Genomic DNA, 20,324 nt, shown 5'->3' with positions numbered 1-20,324 from the left:
TATGCCAGAGGTGGCAGGTTCAAACCCAGCCCTGGCCAAAAACAGCAAAAAAAAAAAAAAAAAAAAAAAAACCTCAGCAAGCTAGGGATAGATAAGAGTTTCCTCTGTGAAAAACCTACAGGTTCACTTAAAAGCGAAAGACTGAGTACCTTCCCCTAAGATCAGGAAAAGGTCAGGTTGTCTGCTCTTATCTCTTGTTTAACCCTGTAATTAGACATTCTAGCCAGTACAGTAAGGCAACAAAAAGAAACAAAAGGCACTCACATTGTGGAGGATAAAGTAAAACTGTGTTTTTTTTCCTCAGATAATATTATCATCTATGTAAAAATTTACAAAAGAATAAGAAAGGTTGTAGGATTCAAGATCAGTATACAAAAATCAATTGTATTTCTATATACCAGCAACAAATAATCGGAAATTAAAATATTTCTTAAACTATAACATCACATCAGTATTAAAGTATGTAGTACTTAGGAATTAATCTGATAAATGATATGCAAGACCTATATAATGAACACTAAGTGAATGGAAAGGTATATCATGCTTATGGATCAGAAGACTCAATATTGTTGAGATGTCCATTTGCTCCAAGTCAATGTGTATATTTAATGAAAAATAACAAAAATTCTAGCAGGGTAAGTTTTTGGGGGGGTTAGGAAATTATAAGCTAATTCTAAAATTCATATGAAAATATAAAGGATCTGGAATAGCCCAGATAACTTTGGAAAATAGAAACTAAGTTGGAAGCTCAAGACATACATATGGCTACAACAATTAAGGATTGTATGATATTGGTGTAAAAACAAACAAAAAAGTCAATGGGAGTTAAAAAAATGTGTACCCTAAAGATTGTCAGTTGACTTTCTATACAAGTGCAAAAGGTAATTCAGTAAAGAAAGGAGAGGATAGACTTTTCAACAAATGATGCTGGAGCAGTCAGGGAAAAATTTATGTCTTGCACTGTGTATAAAAATTAACTAAAATGGTTCATACACCTAAATGTTAAAAAGTAAAATTGGAAAAACTTCGAGAAGAAACCATAAGAGGACATCTTTGTGACCTTGGGTTAGGCAAGATTTTCTTATATACATGTGTATTACTGAAACCATGACACAAGAAGAAAAGTTTGATATATTCTTCAGAAGATACTCTTCAGAGAATGAAAATACGGAATGGGAGAAAATATTTGTAAATCATATACCTGATAAAGGACATTTGTTCAGAATATAAAAAGAAGTCTCAAAACTCAATAATATGAAAACAATTCAGTGTAAAGAAACAGGAATTATGTGAAAGACACTTTACCAAAGAAGATCTGTGGATGGCCAATAAACATGTGAACAGATGTTCAACATCATCAGTCATCAGAGAAATGCAAATAAATCTACTTACACACCCGTTAGAATTATCTGCACTAAAAAACCTTCACCATATCAAGTATTGTTAAGGATGTGGAGCAATTCAGACACTCCTAGTAGGAATGTAAAATGGTACAACCACTTTGGAAAACAGTTTGATAGTTTCTCAAAAATTTAAACATACATCTACCAGCCATTTCAATCCTGAGGGTTAAGAGAAATTAAAGCATATGTTCATATCAAGACTTGAACATGAAATGTGCATTGTAGCTTTATTTGTCATAGCTAAAATTGTAAACACCCAAATATCTGTCAACAGATGATGGATAAATAAATTGTGGTGTAAGCATTCAATGGTATAAAACTACACTTTATATATTCTGAATTCAAGACTTTTTAAAAAAATTATCATTTTTTATTAAATCATAATTTTGTACATTGACGCATTTGTGGGGTTCAGTGTACTGCTTTGATATACAATGTGAAATGCTTACACATCCATCACAATTATACTCATTCCTTAATAGTTTTGAAATGTACCATTCCATCATGCACGTTAGGTGAAGTATGACTTCAAGACATTTGCTGATTATGTATTAAAATTTCTTCTTCCACTCTTGGTTTATCCTAATGTTTTAGGTTCTGTTTTACAAAAACCTGATTGTATTTTATTTAATTTATTTTTTATTTTATTATTATTATTATTATTTTGTAGAGACAGAGTTTCACTTTATCGCCCACGGTAGTGGATTTTATTTTTAATCCAATCTGATGCTATATTTTAATTAGAACGTTTCACCCATTTGCTTTTAAAATGTATCATTTTACTATTGCTTTTTCTTTTTGCCAACTGCTCTGTGTTCCTTTTTCTCTTATTTCCTTTTTATGAATTGATAACGTAGTTTTACTACTTTACTTTTCCCACATGTTAGCTTGATAATTAATTGTATACTCTTTTACTTTTCTTTTGTTAGTGACCTTAGACATTACAACAAAGAAGATACTGTCAGAATTGGTATTTTTACCTTCTTCCTGCATAAGAGCTTCCAACTCTTTAAGTCCATTTAATCCCCTCTGACTTATGATATAGTTCTCACTTATTTTTATTATTTATATATTTCAAGACTCACAGTTATTATTGTTTTATCTAATCAGTGTTTAATTAGATTTACCCACATAGTTATCATTTTTTCCTATAGTATTTCCATTTGGAATAATTTTTCTTCTGTGTAAAGAATACTGTTTAGTGTTTCCTTTGGTACAAATTAGCTGGTGACAAATTCTCTGATTCTGTTATTCTGAAAAAGTATTTCACATTAATTTTAAATATTTTTATTAGCATAGGATTTTATACTGCTTATATGTGGATTTATGAATATGTGGGCATGTTTATAGTCTTTTAACTCTGTGGCTTATTTTCTTTTGTCGGTTTTAGACATTTTCTCCCTCTTCTAAGACTCCAGTTTTACATGTATTAGATCTTTTCATATTGTCTTCTATGTCTTTTGTCTTATTTTCTTTCTTTTCCTTTTTTTTTTTTTCTTTTAGTGATTCATGTTGTGTGTTTTATTCTAATCCATCTTCTGGTTCACTAATTCATCTGTGTCTAACCTAATTCATTTTGATTATTGTAGTTTTCTGCTCTAGAATTTCCCTTTAAAATCTTCCACATTCTTTTTTATGTATCTTAAAACGATCTATTGAAATTTTTAATTGTACCTTTTATTCTCCTGAACTAAGGCACGTATCACTGATACCTGGAGCACCTTTTGGTATATTTCTATTTTCTGTTGTTTCTCATTCGTGTTATGATATGTCACGTGTCTGGACATCATTGATTGTGTGCTTGATCTAATATTTGACAAATTGTATGTAGAAATACTTCAGGGTGGGTTATATCTTTCTCTGGAAAGGAGTATGTTTTCTTCTGGCAGACAATTAATTGTACTAGAAATAAAGTCTCACTTACCCCAGTTGCAGGTATTAGATGATTTGAAAATGGACTGCTGTCTCCTGCAAAGGCCAGTCTGTTCAGGATGACTCATGCTCCTTATTGCAGAGGGGCTTACAAAGTCCTCCGTAAGGCTGTTGAAGGAGTAACTTAGGCTCTCAGTCTCTCAGGACCCTTTTCTAGAATTAGCAAATACCGCAAGGGGAAAAGTAGGTCCAGAATTACATGGTCACTTTTCTGGATTTCCATTGTGTCTTAGATCTCGGAAGGTTAGTTTTTCCTAACTTCCTTGTTAGATTCCATACACCTTTATGAACATAATTTTCATATTTCATCCAGATTTAAAAATTATCCTTATCAGGAGAGTTGATTAGAATTACCTAGTATAACTGTACTGAAAGAGGAAACTCCCTTTTATTTTTCCTTCTTAGTTTAATCTCAGAATGATATTAACCCAATATGTTTCTGTTTATATACCTGCATGGGTTCTATGTACACGTATACACCTCTACCCTGCCTTGTTATCTCCCCTACATCCACACAAATCAATTGATTGTTTTCTAATGGTATGTCAGGAATAATTCAGAACCTAAAATTAAATATTTTGCCCAAATACTTGTGATGTATCTTCCTACTTAAACTTTGAGCTCTTAAGCTCCCTTATTCTGTTCGGATGGAATTATGTTTATCATAGCAGTTCTTCACTTTTTGGCTATATTTTCTCTGTAGGTAAGCTCACCTACACACCTGTCTTTAAATGTCATCTGTATAAATTTACTTTTTTGTAGGCAGACCTGTTCAGAGTATAGATCTGTGTATACAACTCCCTATTTGAAATCTCTGCTTGGATGTCTCAAAGTTACCAAGTCCAAAATTAAGGTCATGTTGTTTCCCTTAACACCTGAGCTTCTTCCATTTTCCAGTATCCTCATGTTGGCTTCCTCTAGTCCCCTATTTTAATGTTTACCGCCGTTAGGTGCCTGATTTATAAGCCAGGATTTTTTGAGTTATTTTCAGTAACATTGGCTCCTTTACTACTCATATAGTCTTTCTTTAAAATGTCTTAAATACTTAGTAAATCCATCCACCTCTCTCTAGCCACACTACCTCCACCCTAGTCCCAGCTATTACAAAATTTTGCTCAGATAAGGTTTCCAAGTGATCCTTACTTCTCTTCCATTTCATACTGCTTCACTCCGTTCTCATTCGTTTTCAACTTCATAGTCAGCATGATATTTCAAAGCCTTTAAAACTATAATTTGCATGCTCTCTTGCATAATATTTCTAGGGTTCTGCATAATTTGGGCTATTTCGCTGTCTCAGCAACCACTCTTGCTTTGTGCTTGAGGCACACTGATCTTTTAGTTCTTTGAATCAGCGTTCTTCCCCTTACTTCTCAATGCCGGAAATGCTTTCTTTTTTCTTCTCTTGCTTCCCTAGCTCCCTTTATCATGCCCTTGGTCTGTTTCTTTCTTTCTCGGCACACAGGTCAGTTGTCACTCCTCAGTGAAGCCCTAACTAACACTGTAGGGGAGATCACCTTTTAGGTGCCCTTATGGAATTTTGTACTTCTCATCCTTCGCTCCTATCACTGTTTTAATTAGAGAATTAACAGTGTTGTTAGAATGTAAGCTCCACGAGGAGAGGGACGTTGCTAGTCCTGCTCATTGCTGGGTGGGTCTCCAGCACCTAGCAGCACAGTGATTTGAATGCAACTAAATGAATGTTTGAATGTGTATGATTGGCAGGTGTCACTCAAGGGTAGAAGCCCTTATCTTTGGCTTCTTTCTAGTTTCCCAGGATACTTACTTTGATGCTGGCACTTTAATAAATAACTTTGAATCTTGAGAATTAGATTTTCCCTGGGATATGTTATAGAGAGGTTAGGACAGAAGGTATAATTATTATGACTGACTAGGATAACCGGTGCTATTTCCACTTGCTTATAGAAACTTGCCAGGCTTTCTGTTTTGTTGCTTTTTTTCAAAGAAAATGTTTATATTTTTTTCTAAAAATATTTAATTAAATATTTCTATACTGTATGTCATTTGAAATATTTATTTATAGCTATTGCATCCATTAAATAGATACTTCTTTGATAAGCACAGTTTTTCTTTGCAAAGTTTTAACTGGCTGCTTATTTACATTTTAAATTTGAATTATGCAATTACTTGTGTTTCTAATTTATTTTTATTTATATTTTAATTTTTTTTGAGACAGAATCTCACTTTGTCACCCTGGGTAGAGTGCTGTGGTGTCATAGCTCACAGCAACCTCAAACTCCTTGGCTCAAGTGATTCTCTTGTTTCAGCCTCCCGAGTAGCTGGGATGACAGGCACCCACTACAATGCCCAGCTATTTTTAGAGATAGGGTCTCGCTCTTGCTCAGGCTGGTCTCGAACTTGTGAGCTCAAACAATCCACCTGCCTCGAATTCTCAGAGTGCTTGGATTACAGGTATGAACCACTGCTCCCAGCCCGATGCTTCTAATTTATTATATATAAAAATGACTTAGGGCAGGGTGTGGTGCCTCATAGCACTCTGGGAGGCCAAGGAGGGTGGATTGCCTAAACTCACTGGTTCAAGACCAGCCTGAGCAAGAGCGAGACCTCGTCTCTAAAAAAAAAAATAGCCGGGCGTTGTGGCAGGCGTCTGTAGTCCCAGCTACTTGGGAGGCTGAGGCAAGAGAATCACTTGAGCCCAAAAGTTTGAGGTTGCTGTGAGCTATGACGCTGTGGCAAGGGTGATAAAGTGAGACTCTGTCTCAAAAAAAAAAAAAAAAGACTTAGCAGAGTAGTCCGGCTAGAAGCTCAATTTCAAAGCTGTGGTCTCGAAATTTATTTATTTGTCTTGGTGTTCTTATGATTTTGCATGGCAGGTTATTTTATTGTACATTTACAATAATCATATGATATTTGCTATTGGTATTTCCTTTATGGAAAGTTATCTTTAGAATATTTTTATGTGTACCTCCTCATGAACCTTGCTAATCACTGAGATACGGACTTAAGAAGAGTAAAACACATCCCTTTGTTATTTCTGTTCACTGTCTTACTTTCTTTTCCCTCTCAGATTTTAATTTTCAGTGCTGTCAGCTAGTTGTCTCCACCCTTTATTTTAAACGTGGAACATGGCCGTCAGGAATAGGAAAAAGGATGAGGTATCATAGTTAATTGTTAAAGGTATCTTAGAGTTGACAGGTTTCAATTATTCATATTTAACTCAGTTTCAAAGTCTTTTGTAAGTATTACAATTTTTATTATTGTAAAAATAATAGTGAAAGGGCTACATGGTAATTAATGAAAATTCCCATCTTTATGGCCCTCAATACCCTTGATATTTTATATGTCTTAGATCTTCAATATTTTAACACTTAAGTTCCTATTAATTAATTTCAAAATAATCAGTGATGTTATCTCTAAAAATACACACAGATACTTTGTAATTTAACCAATTCCTTTGCCTTTTACCAGCATCATTCATAGTAAATGTGTTCTAGTTTTTTTTAATTAATTAATTAATTTATTTTTTATTAAATCATAGCTGTGTACATTAACGTGATCATGGGGCACCATACCCTGGTTTCATAGACCGTTTGACACATTTTCATCACACTGGTTAACATAGCCTTCCTGGCATTTTCTTAGTTACTGTGCTAAGACATTTACATTCCACCTTTAAATGTGTTCTAGTTTTATTTAATAAGATGAGTCTCAGAATTTGTGAATCTAAAGTATTTACTCTTTTTCAATAAACCGGTGATTTACTTAATGCTTCTCTGGATTGTATATTGTAAAGAGAGACCTTGATGGATGTAATGCAGGTTTATTGGAGGCAGAGCTATTCTCCTCTCTACAAAGAATGTTATTAATATTTTTACAAAATCCTTTCTTGTACCACTCATGCTAACTAAAGAATGAATTTAAACACAGAAATATCTAATGCATTTTTCTTCCTTGACTGGGCATAGTTTCTTAAATTTGGGAATGTGCCAATTAACTCAATTGTCTCATTTCATCTTTGAGGAATTCAAGTTGGGATGCCAGCCATGTGATAGTATGTAAGAGGAATGGTAACTGGCATTAAGGCATACACTTAAGCAATAGAGGAATTTCCTTTTCAGTGTCTTCCAAGGTCCATGAGGATGCACACTTATTTATCCAGAGAGTATGGATCTCACTTATGTTTGTCCAGAGCGTGCGATTCTGTGGAAGAGAACAATTGTTGGTAAGTATCAGGCTCTTATTGCATTATGTTTTAGAAAAATGTTTAAAAATCAATTGATGTTTAGCAGTGATAAAATCTCTTAGTCTGTGCTGGTTTCTTAACAGTGGACAGTCCCAGATGTTGAAGTCAGCACAAGAGAAAAACCCAAATCCTGATAAGACTTGAGGATTTTTCGAAAATTAAATGCAAAATAGTTGGGGCAAATGTTGCTGCGGGAGTCAAGACTAAGTAATACAGTAAGAAGATATGAAGTTGGAGAGCTTCTCAGGTTCTTCTTTTGCATAAAGTATCCATATGTACCAAACCCAGGACTAAATGACTTTAAGAGGGGGCAAAATTGCATCACTTGGAACTTAAAACAACAGACTCTGTGTGAACTGGAATGTACCTGTGGCCCTCACAATATCTTTTAATATTCCTTTGCAAAAGTCCTTTGTTTCTAAATAAAAGCTGTGCCTTTTGGAACTTGTAAGTGATGTATGCTGGCCACATCAAATCTCTGAAAAGTGTTTTCCAAATCCATAATCGTTAGTGTGGAACACATGTTTGTTTTGGAAACAGTAAAACACGGGGGTATGAGAAGGTTGAGTTCACACACCAATTGCTGTTTCTGCTTTATGTCTTAACATTTCTTTCTTTTTCTCTCAGCCAAGAACTCTTAAGGTATATTATTGACTATTGGTCGAAAGAGTTGTAAGATAAATTCGTGCATGTGATATAAAAGTTTAGAACAACCCCCTCCCCCAAATCAGCCATCCTAATATGTGATAGGTTTCCCAGGAATTAACCAGAGCATGCAGTCATTTGCCATAGCAAATGCCGTGGCCAGATATCCTACCCTAGCACATGAAGGCTCAGGATTGAGTTAAGCCATCCCTTAATACGTGACTAATGAAAGCGCAGAATCTGTGGGGAAGAATCCAGTGCTGAGAAGTGTTTTGCTGGTAGACAACGGTTGGTTAGAGTTGCCAATTGTTAGCCTACTGGCCTTCTGCAAAATACTTTACTGCTCTGAGTCTATTTTTTCTGCTGTAGAAATATGTATGTTATTTCCTACCATGATGCAGGGGAGTTTCCCCCTGTGCTGAATCAAGCCGTCTGGGTGTATGGTCTAAATCATGGTTACAGGCATGCTGGAATAGAAGGTGGCAGGGTGGACACGATAGAAGATTGAGAATATGTTTATTGGGGACTCATTTTGTTTTTTTTTTATTAAATCATAACTGTATACAATGATATGATTATGGGGCATCATACACTCACTTCATAAACCATTTGACACATTTTTATCACAGTGGTTAACATAGCCTTTCCGGCGTTATCTCAGTTACTGTGCCAAAACATTTACATTCTACATTTACCAAGTTTCGCAAATACCCCTGTAATATGCACCACAGGTGTGATCCCACCGATTCCCCTCCCTCTACCCACCCCCCCCTTCCCACTTCCCCCTATTGTTAAGTTGTAGCTGGGTTATAGCTTTCATGTGAGAGTCCCAAATTAGTTTCATAGTAGGGCTGTGTACATTGGGTATTTTTTCTTCCATTCTTGGGATACTTTACTAAGAAGAATATGTTCCAGCTCCATCCATGTAAACATGAAAGAAGTAAAGTCTCCATCTTTCTTTAAGGCTGCATAGTATTCCATGGTATACATATACCACAATTTATTAATCCATTCGTGGATCGATGGGCACTTGGCCTTTTTCCATGACTTAGCTATTATGAATTGGGCTGCAATAAACATTCTGGTACAAATATCTTTGTTATGTTGTGATTTTTGGTCTTCTGGGTATATGCCCAGCAGAGGAATTACAGGATTGAATGGCAGATCTATTTTTAGATCTCTGAGTGTTCTCCATATATCTTTCCAAAAGGAATGTATTAATTTGCATTCCCACCAGCAGTGCAGAAGTATTCCCTTTTCTCCGCATCCACGCCAACATCTCTGGTCTTGAGATTTTGTGATATAGGCTAGTCTCATTGGAGTTAGATGATATCTCAAAGTAGTTTTGATTTGCATTTCTCTGATGATTAAAGATGATGAGCATTTTTTCATATGTCTGAAGGCCTTGTGCCTGTCTTCTTCAGAGAAGTTTCTCTTCAAATCCCTTGCCCAGCCTGCGATGGGATCCCTTGTTTTTTTCTTGCTGATGCGTTTGAGTTCTCTGTGGATTCTGGTTATTAAACCTTTGTCAGAGATATACCCTGCAAATATCTTCTCCCATTCTGAGGGCTGTCTGCTTGCTCTGCTTACTGTGTTCTTAGCTGTGCAGAAGCTTTTTAGTTTGATCAAGTCCCAGTAGTGTATTTTTGAAGCTGCTTCAATTGCCTGGGGGGTTCTCCTCATGAAATACTCACCCAGACCAATTTCTTCAAGAGTTTTCCCTGCATTCTCCTCTAGTATTTTTATAGTTTCATGTCTTAAGTTTAAATCTTTAATCCAATGAGAGTCTATCTTAGTTAATGGTGAAAGGTGTGGGTCCAATTTCAGTCTTCTGCAGGTTGCCAGCCAGTTCACCCAGCACCATTTGTTAAATAGGGAATCTTTTCCCCACTGAATGTTTTTAATTGGCTTGTCAAAAATCAAATAGCGGTAAGTAGCTGGATTCATCTCTTGGTTCTCTATTCTGTTCCAGATATCTACTTCTCTGTTTTTGTGCCAATACCATGCTGTTTTGATCACTATCGATTTGTAGTAAAGTCTGAGGTCTGGTAGTGTGATTCCTCCTGTTTTGTTTTTATTTCTGAGTAATGTCTTGGCTATTCGAGGTTTTTTCTGATTCCATATAAAACGAAGTAATGTTTTTTCAAGATCTTTAAAATATGACAGTGGAGCTTTAATAGGGAGTGCGTTGAAATTATATATTGCTTTGGGTAGTATGGACATTTTGATAATGTTGATTCTTCCTAGCCAAGAGCATGGTATGTTTTTCCATTTGTTAACATTTTCAGCTATTTCTTTTCTTAGAGTTTCATAGTTCTCTTGATAGAGATCTTTCACGTCTTTTGTTAGGTAAATTCCCAAATATTTCATCTTCTTTGGCACTATTGTGAATGGGATAGAGTCCTTAACTGCTTTTTCAATTTGACTGTTGTTGGTGTATATAAAGGCTACCGATTTATGAATGTTGATTTTGTAACCTGAGACGCTGCTGTATTCCTTTATCACTTCTAGGAGTTTTGTAGTAGAGTCCCTAGTGTTTTCCAGATACACAATCATATCATCTGCAAAGAGCGAGAGTTTGATCTCTTCTGACCCTATATGGATACCCTTGATCGCCTTTTCTTCCCTAATTGCGGTGGCTAAAACTTCCATTACAATGTTGAAAAGCAATGGAGACAATGGGCAGCCTTGTCTGGTTCCTGATCTGAGTGGAAATGATTCCAATTTAACTCCATTCAATATGATATTGGCTGTGGGTTTGCTGTAGATAGCCTCTATCAGTTTAAGAAAAGTCTCTTCTAGACCAATTTTCTTGAGTGTTCTGATCATGAAGGGATGCTGGATATTATCAAAAGCTTTTTCTGCATCAATTGAGAGAATCATATGGTCTTTGTTTTTTAATTTGTTTATGTGCTGAATTACATTTATAGATTTACGTACATTGAACCAGCCTTGAGACCCTGGGATAAAACCAACTTGGTCATGATGTATAATTTGTTTGATGTGTTGCTGGATTCTGTTTGTTAGGATCTTGTTGAATATTTTTGCATCTATATTCATTAGTGATATTGGTCTATAATTTTCTTTTCTTGTTGGGTCTTTTCCTGGTTTGGGGATCAGGGTGATGTTTGCTTCATAGAACGTGTTGGGTAGTCTTCCTTCTTTTTCTACATTTTGGAACAGGTTGAGTAATATAGGTACTAATTCCTCTTTAAAGGTTTGGTAGAATTCTGACGTGAAACCATCTGGTCCCGGGCTTTTCTTTTTAGGGAGGTTTTGTATAGTTGATGCTATTTCTGAACTTGATATGGGTCTGTTCAACATTTCCACTTGATTCTGGTTAAGTCTTGGAAGGTGGCGTGCTTCCAAGTATCGGTCTATTTCCTTCAGATTTTCATATTTCTGAGAATAAAGTTTCTTGTAATATTCATTAAGGATTTTTTGGATTTCTGATGAGTCTGTGGTTATTTCGTCTTTGTTGTTTCTGATTGATGATATTAGAGATGTTACTCTTTTTTTCCTGATTAGGTTGGCCAGAGGTTTATCTATTTTATTGACCTTTTCAAAAAACCGGCTTTTTGATTTATTGATCTGTTGTATTATTCTTTTGTTTTCAATTTCATTTAATTCTGCTCTAATTTTGGTTATTTCTTTTCTTCTACTGGGTTTGGGGTTGGAATGTTCTTCCTTTTCCAGTTGCGTGAGATGTCCCATTAAGTTGTTAACTTCCTCTCTTTCCGTTCTCTTGAGGAAGGCTTGCAGTGCTATAAATTTCCCTCTTAGAACTGCCTTTGCAGTGTCCCAGAGGTTCTGATAGTTTGTGTCTTCATTGTCATTTTGTTCCAAAAAATTGGTGATTTCTTTCTTAATCTCATCTCTGACCCAGCTATCATTCAGCATAAGGTTATTTAACTTCCATGTTTTTGTATGGGTATGCAGATTCCTGTTGTTACTCAATTCAAGTTTTATTCCATGATGGTCCGAGAAGATGCATGGAATAATTTCTATTCCTTTAAATTTACTGAGGTTAGACTTGTGACCTAAAATGTGGTCAATTTTGGAGTAAGTTCCGTGGGCTGATGAGAAGTATGTGTATTCAGTTTTGTTGGGATGAAATGTTCTGTAGATGTCTGCTAAATCTAAATATTGGATGGTTAGGTTTAAATCTAAGATTTCTTTGCTCAGCTTCTTTCTGGAGGATCGATCCAACACTGCCAAGGGAGTGTTGAAATCTCCAACGATTATGGAGCTGGAGGAAATCAAGTTACTCATGTCTGTTAGAGTTTCTCTTATAAATTGAGGTGCATTCTGGTTGGGTGCATAGATATTAATAATTGAGATCTCGTCATAGTGAGTATTACCCTTAACAAATATGAAGTGACCATTCTTGTCCTTCCTTACTTTTGATGGTTTAAAGCCTACTGTATCTGCAAATAAAATTGCAACACCTGCTTTTTTCTGATTACCATTTGCCTGAAATATGGATGACCATCCTTTCACCCTGAGTCTGTATTTGTCTTTTAAGTTGAGATGTGACTCTTGTATGCAACAAATATCTGGCTTGAGTTTTTGTATCCAGTCAGCTAACCTATGCCTCTTTAGAGGACAGTTTAAGCCATTCACATTGATGGAGAGTATTGATAAGTCTGGTGGAATTTTGGGTATCGAGTTTTTCAAAGGTCCAGTGGACATTTTTAATCCTTTCGCCAGTGTGGAAGTTGGAGTTTGATCCGAAGTTTCTGAGTGAGTTTACTTTTGTGGTATAGGATTGGGTTGGTCATTGTGGAGGATAGGTCTGAGAACATCCTGAAGAGCTGGTTTACTTATGGCAAATTTTTTCAACATATGAATGTCATTGAAGTATTTAATTTCTCCATCATAGATGAAACTCAGTTTAGCTGGATACAAGATCCTGGGTTGAAAGTTTTTTTGCTTTAGGAGATTAAAAGTTGATGACCAGCCTCTTCTTGCTTGAAAAGTTTCAGCAGAGAGATCTGCAGTTATTCTAATATTCTTACCTTTGTACGTTATAGTTTTCTTTCGCCAGGCTGCTTTGAGAATCTTCTCTTTCATGTTAACTTTAGTGAAGCTAATTATGATATGTCTGGGAGATGGCTTATTGGGGTTGAATCGTGCTGGGGTTCTGAAGCTGTCTGCTATCTGAATTTCAGATTCTCTAGGCATGTCTGGAAAATTTTCTTTCATAATTTCATGTAGAAGGGCCTCTGTGCCCTTGGCAGCCACTTCATCGTTCTCCGAAATTCCTATAACCCTTATGTTGTTTTTTTTCGAATTATCTGAGAGTTCTCTGAGTGAGTGATCCGTTTTTGCTCTCCATTTCTCTTCCTCTTTGAGAGATTGGGAGCGTTCGAAGACTTTATCTTCAGTGTCAGAAATCCTTTCTTCTGCTTGCTCCATTCTGTTACTGAGGGATTCTACTGTATTTTTCATATCTTTGAGGGCTGTAAGTTCTTGTTTCAGTGTGTCTAAGTCTTTGGTGGTTTTGTCTTTAAATTCGTTAAATTCTTGAGACAATTTTTGAATTTCTCCTCGAATTCCTAATTCCATTTTATTAATCTTTTCTGCAAACCAAATTCTGAATTCGACTTCTGACATCTCAGCCAGTTGTTTATGAATGGAATCTTCAATCACATCTGCCGTATCTTTTCTTGGGGGGGTTGATCTATTCTGGTTATTCATGTTACCAGAGTTTTTCCGCTGATTCCGCCCCATGGTTTACTCCCTTTGGTTTTTCCCCTGGGGTTTTATCGAGGGCCCGTACAGTGTTGTGGCCTGAGAAACTGGGGCCCTGTCTGGTGTGGTGGAGCAAAGTGGTTCTGTCTTGTTTTCAGCTGGTTTCTGTTCGATCCTATTGCAACTTCTACTCTGGCTTGACGTCTCAGCTGTGTGGAAAAATCAGCAATTAAGTCACCCCGCCTGCCCACCTCTGGCCCCAGTTGGAAAAGGAGAATCAAACCTTCCTACAATCGCACACCCAGGGCACCGCCTGTAAAGTCCTCAGTCTATTAGCCCAGTTCAAAAGGTCCGAATCAACTGTCTCAATCGGCACTTGTCTCGGGTGGAAGGGTTCAAGAGGTCTCTGGGAACTGGATCACAGAGGCCTGGTGACTCCTCTGACACAGCTCACCCCAGTGCAGCGTGGAGTCAGGAGGAGCCACCCAGCAAACAGAGCAGTCTGGGAAGGTTGACGTCTCCTTCCCCACTTTGCCCCTCCGTCGGACCCAGTCACTGGTATCTCTGCAGATGGCTAACCCAGTTGCCTGCAGTGAACAGACACTCCAGGGTTTGCACCTGCCTGAATCACAAGGAAGTCTGCCAGGCCCCTGCAGACTGCCGCTATCTAGCAGGAGGAGATGGGGCCTGACATCTTTGAGTGTTTGATGCAGGTGATGGGAAGGAGGTGTTCACTCAGGCTTAGCCCCGTCCCTGATGGATGCTGGTAACAGAACAGAATAGAACAGACAACTTTGTGAGGTTCTGTCTCTGTTCCTGTCGTCGCCTACAGAAGACGGGCTGTTTTGAGTTCAAACGTCTTTGCTGTTGGAGAATTGCATCTGAACACCTTTCTGGGTCGGCTCCGCCCTGGAAGCTTCCCGGGTTTGTGAGCCGTGTCGCTGGTGGCCTCCTCTGGTTGCCCAGGGAGACAGGGGGTGTGGCCTCAGAATATCCAGAAGTGAGCGTTCTGCCGTTAAAGAAAAAACGGCTGTTGATCTACCTCCAGGGAACTGCTGCTCTGGTGTGGGCACTCAGGCGACCCTTTTCTCCTCTGTCCCGCGCCCCAGAGTCAGCACTGAGCGGCCGCAGTTTGTGCTGGGTCCACACCCCTTAAGAGATCCCCCAAGAATCAGAACTCTTGGGGGATGGGCCCCCAGACCCCGATTGGGAGTGGGGGGGGGGAAGCTAGAGTTTCATTCAGTTTCACGCAATACTACGGTCCAGGGAGGGCTCCTGCACTGCACCGCAGGGAAGTGCCGCCAAGGCTTGATTTCCCCTCAGCAGAGTGCCCTCTCCTCGCTCACGTATCCCAGAGTCAGCGCTGACCTGACGCAGCTCAGGCACTCTGCGCTCCCCTCGAGAAATCACCCAAGGAGCCGAACTCCTGGGGGATAGGCCCTCAGACCCCGAGTGAGAGTAGGGGTTCTCAGCTCTCAGCGGGGAGGCCAGAGTCTTATTCAGTCTTGGGCCCCGTATGCCCGGGGAGGGTTGCTGCACTGCACCGCAGGGAAGTGCCGCGAGGCGTGACTCCCCCTCAGCCTGGTGCCCTCTCCTCACTTGCATGCCTCAGAGTCAATGCTGACCAGTCGCAACTCGGGGACTGTCCACTCCCCTTGAGAAATCACCCAAGGATCCGAAGTCCTGGGGGACAGGCCTCCAGACCTCAGTGGGCGGGAGGGGAGCGCCGGGGATTCAGGGTTGCCGGCAAAGGATTCCCAAAGTTTTATTCAGCCCTATGTCCGGCAGGAGAACGCCACGGCACCCCAGTAGGGGAGGTAGGTCCAGTTTTTAGAAGGTCTCTCCTGTGGAGTGTAGTGGGAGGGCCTTTAATTTCTGCCCGCTTGTTCAATTGTGGGGCTCTTGAGCTGGTCTCATGGGGGAGGGGGACTCCCGTCCGCTTGGTGGTGGATTTTGTACCTTTTGTTTGCGTCCTTGTGATCACAACTTGCCTCAGCGGTGTTGATGTGCGTTCTTCAGCCTTCTCTCTTGGTGAGGCTCAAGTCCACCAGGATACTTACTAAATTCCTGTCCCTTAACTCTCCTTCTGGACGGGAGCCTTTGTTGAAAGCTGGCTTCAGTCCGCCATCTTGTCTCCCCACTGGGGACTCATTTTGGAATTGCCTTCTAATTCTGCCAATCCCTGATTTTTAGGATTCACAACAAAATCTCCGGAAGCCACCTGCTAGATGTAGAAAATGTGTTTGAAGGGAGAGAGCATCAAGAGCAGAAGGTGTAGGTGGAAGGGTGAGAGACATTTAGTTGAGCAGTGATTACCTAGTGAAAGCCTGCTGTGTGCTAGGAGATGGGAGTACAGGAAGCAACGGTCCAGTTGTGGAAATAGAGCATAAATAAGTGAATGTGTTTTGTGTTGACTGATGGTGATGAGTATACTGTAAAGGGGGTTTGTGAGAGCTGGTCTAAGGAGGGTGGCTTTCAGTTTAAAGTAGGGTTATCAGGAAGGCCTCATTAAAAAAGTGGTATTTGAGTAGAGGCTCAACAGAGGTCAAGAAGCCAGCCATATGGAAATTTGGGAGGAAGGGGAACTGAGAAAAGATCCTGTAAGTCCTTAAAAAAACTTTGACTTTTCCTTTGAATGATGGAAAGCTTTCAGAAAAATGTGAGCAGAAAAATGACACGATCTGACTCATTTCTCAAAAGAGTCCCTTTGGCTGCTGCAAGAGAGTAGACAGTAGAGGGGCAGTGATGGAATCAGGGACTGGTTATAAATTATTAGAATAATACAGGCTGAGATGGTGGTGGCTTTGGTGAGGGTGGTCGTGGTAGAGGTGGTAAGTGGTCAGATTCCGGATGTGATTTGAAGGTTTAAAGGTAGACCCTTCAGGACTTATGGGTATTTTGATTGGGAAGAGTGAAAGAAGGAGAAGAGTTAAAGATGATCAAAGATTTTGGGCTGAGAAGCTCAAAGGGCCAAATTATCATTTAATGTTTACTGAGATGAGGAATATTGTAGGAGGAGCAGATTTGGGGGAAGAGATCAGCTAAAGTGTGAAAAATGTGAGATTCCTACTTATCCAAGGGTTGTGCAGAAAGGTGACAGCTGGATACACAATGGTTATTATTTAAATACTGGTTTTGCTCAGTAAATCGGTAAGGCATAAACATCGCATTTAAATGATTTAAATCTCTATAACAATGCTGTCATAATTCATATTATACATTAGGAAATAATGCAGAAAAATTAATTTTCCTGTGGTCACAGGTATGAAACTTTGTTTTGTGGCTATAAGTTCCATGTTCAACTAACTGTACTATATTAATTATAAAAAGGGCATACCAAGGAAATTGTCATAATTGTCATAATTGATTGAGCAAATAATACTTTTAGCTGCTTTTACATTACAAATACACAGACACATACTTCTAGTTAACTATGGGTAATATCTTTGATGGGACATATTTAGTAAGATAATTTTTAAAAAATGAATTAAAAACTAATATTCTCATGTTGGCTTTAATTGTGAATATGCATTTTAAAACTCTTTAAATGGTACATGAAGGTGGTTATGGATCTAATTAAAAAAATGCTCTTATATTTAAGAAATTCTTTCTTAAAAACAGTTTAACTTTGTGGTAATTTATATTCTTTTTTTTTGTAATTTATATTCTTAACCAGTTGTTAAAAGGGAAAGTATATTTGCATACTTTTAAGTATATTTCTTTTTTATAGTAGAATGTATAGTGTTTAGTCTGTGAAGCAAAAGTACAGATAAACACGTGTGATTGACCTTTGACGTTGTTCTAGGTAGCATGCCAAACTGTACAATAAAGACAGCAAAGAGAGATTGAAATCTATTAAAAAAAACCTCTTCTGTTGTTTATAGGTTTATGAACTGTTTGTAATTTTCATTCAATAAAGTGATGAAATGTTACTTTATTTTACAAATTCCTAAGACATTCAAATTTTATGTGGTCTAATGAGTTAAATAATCTGCAGATTAAAACAGTGCCCTAAGTAATAGGAAAAAGTTCATATCCTTAAAAGTAATTTTGTGGAATATGACTCTGTTTGATTTCCATAACCCTGGATTTAAAAGAAAATTATAATATCTGATCTCTCAATATCTGAATAGCAAACTCTTTCTCATTATACAGGAAATCCTGCATGTTGCAGGAGCAGAAATGCAGTTAACGGCTGCAGTATCATTTTTGACCATTCTACAGGAAGAATCAGTGTCAATTCATACATATGCCCACTCCTTCCTCCAAGTCATTCTACTGCATGTGGAGCACAGGGACACAGGTCAGGGGCCCGGGTACTTACTTATATATTTATTCATTGTTTCTTTTACATGGCATGATGTTATTTGTATTTTGTTAGCGGACAAGGATAACTGGATGAGGCCGTGCTGCTTAAGGGTGAGCAGTGGTGTGAGTTAGAATAGTCATGTTGTCTTTATAAAATGTACAAAATTCCGTGTTTTGGAAAGCTAAAGTCCCATTAGTTCATCTTGTGATTTATACTTTCTTTTTAGATTTCTTTCTTCTTTTTTACAACACTTACATTTATAGTATTATCATACTGCAAGAAAAGCACAATTTGATTTAAAGATACCTTCCCAATAATATTTTATAATTATTTATTTATTATTATTATTATTTTTGCAGTTTTTGGCTGGGGCTGGGTTTGAACCTGGCACCTCTGGTATATGGGGCAGGCGCCCTACTCCTTTGAGCCACAGGCACCACCCTTCCTAATAATATTTTAAAAATATAAACATTTTCTAAATGTTGGCTAAGAGAAAATAACAAACTTCCTAGGATAGTAATAAAATAATTGTTCCATTTTATCATTAAATGCTACTGTAACTATTAATGGCTGAGTTGAACCTGAATTTGTGAGACATTTACTTGAGCATTTTGTATCTGTGTCAATCAGGTGTCAGCAATGCATGGCTGGAAACTCTTCTGTCTGTTATAGAAGTATTGCCAAAAGAAACCCTAAGGCATGAGGTAATACTTTTTTTAAAGTCATTCGAAGGCTTTTTATTTTTATGACTTTTTGATAAAAATAATTTTAAAAAAAGGAATGAAGGTTTCCATCTGGAAAGCAGCATGAATACATCGTCGAAAATGTAGGAAATATGGAAAATAGAAGAAAAATAATTAATAGTTCTGTACTTGGCCTTGTACTTTTAAGATTCTGGTGTATTTCTTTATGGTTGCTGCTTGCTATATTAGTGATCATATTTAATTTATATATGATTTTTTTTTACTTAGTATTATTTTTCTATATTATTTCAAACTCATTTGGTAGTAGCTGCAAAATATTTTGCTTGTGAAACATTTAAGCAAGTTTGCAGGCTTAAATTTTACTATCAAAATAAGGCATTAATGAACATCCCTGTGGAGCTTTTTCTCTTTTTCAGTTAATTTCTTTAACTGTAGCTTCCGAAAGAGTGGAATTACTGTGTCAGGGAACATTAATATTCTTAAGCTCTTGACTAACAATACATGATTTGCTGTTTCTCTGGGCTTTTATCAGCACTAGTATTCCAATTTAATTTGATGGGCCAAACTTTTTTATTATTATGCCTTTTAATATTTCCCATATGTTATATTTATGTCGATTTCGTTTGTTCTTTTGGAATTGTCTGATCCTACTCTTTTATTGTAATTTATCCGTGCTGTTTACCTATTAAAGTTATTAATCCTTTGTTGTACTTACAAATATTGTTGCAAATATTATTCCTAACTTCTTGTTTGCCTAGTAATTTTCAACATTGAACAGTATACTCTTCTCTAAAGATTTTAAGTAAATTTAGAAAAGAGTAAGAAAAATAGGAAAATGATCTCCTAAGAGAATGATTTTACACTCTTTGAACATTTATCCCTGTGCACTGTATATACGTCTTTCCAAAAATGTTGTGGTCAAAAAGATAGTTACTAGTCAATGAATATCAACAGGGAAATGTCCTCTGCTGATTTCAAAGTGTCTTTATCCTTTTTCTGCCCTCATACGGTTTATAGTTCTGCTCAAATGCCAAAATACTTGCTTAAAAATGGGAAGATTTATCCAGTTTGGCACACTTGGTACCACACATCTAGATGATTACATGGATTTAAATATTGAATTTAATGTAGACATGTGATGTTTAAATTTTTTAAGAGTGATATACAATATACCATATATTGGGGAGAGCTGAGAATGGGTGGGTGGGGGGGGGTCAAGGAGTGTAGTACACCTTTTTTGGGCAGGACACAAATGTAAGTGGGTCCTTATCTAACAAAAGCAATCAATGTAACCTGATTCTGTGTACCCTCAATGAATCCCCAACAATACAAAAAATTAATATTTATTTTATTGCAAACCTTTCGCTTTTAAATTATATTTTTCATTATGTATTCAGTAATTCTGGATACTTTGT

At 37.4% G+C, this 20,324-nt stretch overlaps 1 protein-coding gene across 7 annotated transcripts in view; it reads left to right on the top strand.

Annotated features, from left to right (window-relative positions):
- PPP4R4 (protein phosphatase 4 regulatory subunit 4) overlaps nucleotides 1-20,324 on the top strand; it is a 134,085-nt gene that overhangs the window by 56,544 nt on the left and 57,217 nt on the right. For 3 of the 7 annotated variants that reach the window (XM_053602817.1, XM_053602815.1, XM_053602818.1), the window contains exons 4-5: nucleotides 18,052-18,199; nucleotides 18,836-18,909. In XM_053602817.1, the coding sequence (XP_053458792.1) occupies nucleotides 18,052-18,199; nucleotides 18,836-18,909 (222 nt within the window). Of the gene's footprint in view, nucleotides 1-7,432; nucleotides 7,537-7,640; nucleotides 8,162-18,051; nucleotides 18,200-18,835; nucleotides 18,910-20,324 lie in introns of those variants that run through there. The other 4 variants (XM_053602819.1, XM_053602820.1, XM_053602822.1 and 1 more) reach the window with 3 other exon arrangements.

Source organism: Nycticebus coucang, chromosome 9, assembly GCF_027406575.1.
Source record: "Nycticebus coucang isolate mNycCou1 chromosome 9, mNycCou1.pri, whole genome shotgun sequence".
Taxonomy (NCBI): Eukaryota; Metazoa; Chordata; class Mammalia; order Primates; family Lorisidae; genus Nycticebus; species Nycticebus coucang.
Note: the sequence above shows the minus strand (reverse complement) of the source record. Positions and strands in the feature narration are given on the sequence as shown.